General features: G+C 46.8%; 1 protein-coding gene across 1 annotated transcript in view; it reads right to left on the bottom strand.

Moving 5' to 3' along the window:
• The window catches only part of LOC109846740 (subtilisin-like protease SBT1.6), a 2959-nt gene continuing 1694 nt past the window's right edge, over positions 3193-4457 (bottom strand). Inside the window, exon 2 of the mRNA XM_020415986.1 lies at positions 3193-4455. Within this exon, the coding sequence (XP_020271575.1) occupies positions 3262-4455 (1194 nt within the window). The 3' untranslated portion in view covers positions 3193-3261. The remainder of the gene's footprint in view (positions 4456-4457) is intronic.

Consider the following 4457-nt stretch of genomic DNA (forward strand, 5'->3'; position numbering starts at 1 on the left):
CCTCGCCTGAAGCCGCTGATCTCGAACTCGCCTTGAGCTCGCCTCTGATCCGCCTCGACATCGTGCTCGCCTACGGAGGTTTGGTCTTCACCTGATCTCAACAATCTCCCACTTGGAGATTAAACCGCCGACAGTAGGCTATCTCATCAAGCTCCTCCTCCTGTGTGGCTCCGCCCTCATCATCTATGCATGAAGGCCAACTGAAGTTGCGCACAACTCCAGTTTCTGAACGGTCACTGTCTTTGTTAACATGTCTGCTGGATTCTTACTTCCTGGAATCTTCTCCAGTTTCAACACGTCATCTTCCAACATGGATCTGATAAAGTGGTACCGAAGCGCGATATGCTTCGTTCTAGAATAAAATGCGGAATTCTTGGCCAAGTGTATCGCACTCTGGCTATCACTGTGCAAAACATTCTTCTCCTGATTGAATCCCAGCTCTGTTAACAAACCCTGAAGCCATATCATCTCTTTACTGGCTTCAGTCACTGCAACATACTCAGCTTCTGTAGTGGACAGAGTGATAATCTTCTGTATCAGTGACATCCAACTAACAGCTGTAGTTCCAACAGTGAATACATAGCCGATGGTGCTTCTTCGGTGATCGACTTCACCGCCGATGTCTGCATCTACGTATCCTTGCACTTCCACTTCTCCCTTACTAAAGTGCAAACACTTCTGTGTGGTGTCTCATAGATATCTCAGAATCCACTTGACTGCTTCCCAATGAGCTTTTCCTGGATTCGACATAAACCGGCTGACCACTCCCACTGCATGGTCAATGTCTGGTCTCGTACAGATTATTGCGTACATCAAACTTCCGATAGTTGAGGCGTAAGGGACCTGAGCCATACTCTCTTTCTCTTCTTTTGACTGAGGAGACTGATCCTTTGATAGACAAAAATGGCTGGCCAAGGGTGTGCTCACTGGCTTGGCGTCGCTCATGTTGAATCTCTGCAAAACACAGTTGATGTACTCCGCCTGAGATAACTGCAAGAGACCTCTCTTCTTATCTCTCGTGATTTGCATTCCAAGGATCTTCTTCGCTGGACCCAAGTCCTTCATGTCAAACTCCTTTGACAGCTGCTGCTTCAAACTCCTGATATCCTCCATACCTGCTCCTACAATCAATATATCATCAACATACAACAGTAGGATGATATAACTGAACTGATATCTTTTGAAGTAGCAACAGTGGTCGGCGTTGCACTTCTGGAAACCTTCCTTGTGCATGAAGCCGTCAAACTTCTTGTACCACTGTCTTGGGGCTTGTTTCAGGCCATACAAGCTCTTCTTGAGTCTGCACACCAGGTTCTTTTTCTTCTTTTCTTCTGAGAAACCTTCTGGCTGGTGCATGTATATCTCCTCTTCTAGATCTCCGTGAAGAAACGCCGTCTTCATGTCTAACTGTTCGAGATGAAGATCTTCAATTGCTACAATACTCATCACGGTCTTGATAGTATTTAGCTTCACCACGGGAGCGAAAATATCGGTGTAGTCAATTCCTTCCTTCTACTGGAATCCTTTGATAACTAACCAGGCTTTATATCTTCTGGAACCATCCTGCTCCTCTTTCACCCGGTACACCCATTTATTGTGGAGTACCTTCTTACCCGTGGGCAACTCAGCTAGTTCCCACGTCTGGTTTGAGATGAGAGACTTCATCTCATCTTTCATGGCAAGCTCCCACTTGCTCGCATCTCCACCCTGACAAGCGTCATCAAAGCTTTCAGGCTCCCCACCATCTGTCAGCAACAGATAGTTCATATATCTCCTGTTGGGTACTGGAGGACGAGAAGATCTTCTTAATATTGGAGTTGGTGCGTCGGGCTCCTGCGCACCATCTTGTCCAACATGCTCTTCTGGCTGAGGACCCTCTGCATTGGATTCTTCCGAGAAGTTACTCGGGACATCATCTGCATCTATAAATATTTACTCGCTCTCTGAGTCATCTGTCTTGTGCATGTCCTTGTACATCACCTTCTCATTGAATATCACATCTTTGTTCCTGATCACTTTCTTGTTTTCGTTGTCCCAAATGCGGTAGCTGGACTGATCTTTACCATAGCCGATGAAAGTGCATTTCTTTGACTTGGGATCAAGCTTATTCCTGCCTTGATCACTAATATGCACGTAAGCTACACAACCGAAAACTTTAAGATGTGAGAGTTTTACCTCCTTTCCGCACCATACCTCCTATGGTATTCTGTACTCCAATGGAACCGATGGAAGAAGAAGATCGCCGCCGTCAGGAATCAAAGAAGGGAGAGAGAGGGAAAAGCTGCTGCACTATGCTCGAGCCCTAGGGTTTCCCTTTTATAGGGAAACCCTAGCTGGGCTGTCGACAGGCTGTCGACAGCCTGGATATCGATCTCGCCTGCAGCGGATGACGAAGTCGCCTGTGCAAAATCCGCCAGCCTCGAACTCGCCTGCGGAAGAAGTCGCCAGCACGATTTCGCCAGCCACGAAATTCGCCTGCAGCTCTGGATCTCGAGCTCGCCTGCGATGGATCCGCCTGAAGCCGCTGATCTCGAACTCGCCTTGAGCTCGCCTCTGATCCGTCTCGACATCGTGCTCGCCTGCGGAGGTTTGGTCTTCACCTGATCTCAACAATCTGCTCATTATCCTTTTTAGTTTACACCCTCTACTTCAAAAATCAAGACTGTAGAAAGAACACGCATGGTGAAATTAGTTGGTGCTAACACCGTTTTAATCTTTTCCTTTTTTGCATTCAGTTAATTAAATGTGCAATTTTCCCATCTTCACTTCCCTTTCGGACACATAATCAAAGTCAAAATATAATTTTAGAAAAAGCATAAAAGAGTAAAATTCGAAACATACTGGAAATTAGCCTGATTGAGCTTTTGTTTTGGCTTTGATGTCATTGTATTTTGCTTTCCTTTTGAGAGACCAAAATATATGTATATTTCATAAATGTTAGTATATATCTCACCCTATTAGGATGTTCCGTTAGTTTCTTTTTAAAGATCAAACGCTAGGGTTTATGCCTCACCTTTCTTTTCTTTAAAAGAAGAAGAAGAAGAAGAAGAAGAAGAAGAAGACCATCATAAATATATTGCTTGTGATTTTGAATTTGAATCCATTATGTAGTAAATTTAGCAATTTTAATATAACTTTTAATTTGACTATTAATTCCATCAAACAATGGCTAAATCACGTCGAAACAAAATCATTCTAACATCGAATAATCCATCACCTAAGTTACTGAGGACATGACCAACAACATCGGGTCAATTTTTTTTATGCAGTGACGACCAAAGCGCTCCTCACCACAGTATCACCCGAAATCCACTTCAAATTCCCTTCAGCAGCAGCGGCCGCCGTCACGCTAACAGAAAACGTCAACTTCTCATTTACCTTCGAGAAATTCAGGGTACCCGGCGTCACAGTCACGTTAACCCCCTCCGGCACATCAACCTCCGCCTTATACTCCGCCGTTGCACTCCCAACATTCGTCACCGTTCGATTCACCGTCACACCGCCAGAAGTTGAAGCAGCGGCCACCGTTATCGTTGGATAATTGAGCTCAAAATCCTTTACGGTCTTCACACCGGAGCAACTCACGCTTCTTCGAGCGACAATCGAAGTACCATTCTCTCCCACCGCACCACAAAGATAGGCAATGTAGTCATCTGCGGCCAAGTCGTAAACTAGTCCAGGCCGAGCCGCCTTCGAGGGATTAACATGGCCAGCTCCCATCGCGTAGAAGCTCGCGTCTTCGAGCTGCTCGTCTTTGACCCTGTTGCCGTCTCGATCCTGAAAATCTGAGGATGTCATGATGGCGGACTTGATCATAGCAGGCGACCAGTCGGAATGCAGGCTCTTGATTAAAGCTGCAACGCCGCTGATATGCGGAGTTGCCATCGACGTGCCTGAGACGACGTTGAATGGGACTTTGTAGCTTGATCTTGAGTTGGCATTTCTGTTCCAGGCTGCGAGAATGTTCAAACCTGGGCCGCTGATGTCTGGCTTTAGAAGACCGGGGACGACTAAACTTGGCCCGCGAGACGAGAAGAAAGCGACAGTGGGAGCCGGAGACACGCCAAGAACTGTCCCGTTGAAGCTGATTGAGGCTGTAGGATTATTTACCGACGCTATGTATTCTTTGATTTTTACTCCATCGGCAAAGGATACCGCAGAGCCCGGGTATGGAAGATCACTCGCCGGAATGGTATACCCCTGTTCTTCCGAATTGACGCGGATGGCGCCAACGTTCACAGCTGCGCCGGCTCCAATAAGATTTGAATTGCTATCGCGGCTAGGATCACACAACACGAGGCCGTCGCGATTGGCGAAAACAGGACAAGTGTTGCGATGGTAAGACAGCGGCAGAGGCCGAGACGTGAAATTCTTAGGCTGATACAAACTTTCGCCATAAAACTCCCTGCCGTCGCCGAGCTTGACCGTGGCCCGAAAACTCCGATCAGTGGTCCCCG

Source organism: Asparagus officinalis, chromosome 7 (genome assembly GCF_001876935.1).
Source record: "Asparagus officinalis chromosome 7, Aspof.V1, whole genome shotgun sequence".
NCBI classification, from domain to species: domain Eukaryota; kingdom Viridiplantae; phylum Streptophyta; class Magnoliopsida; order Asparagales; family Asparagaceae; genus Asparagus; species Asparagus officinalis.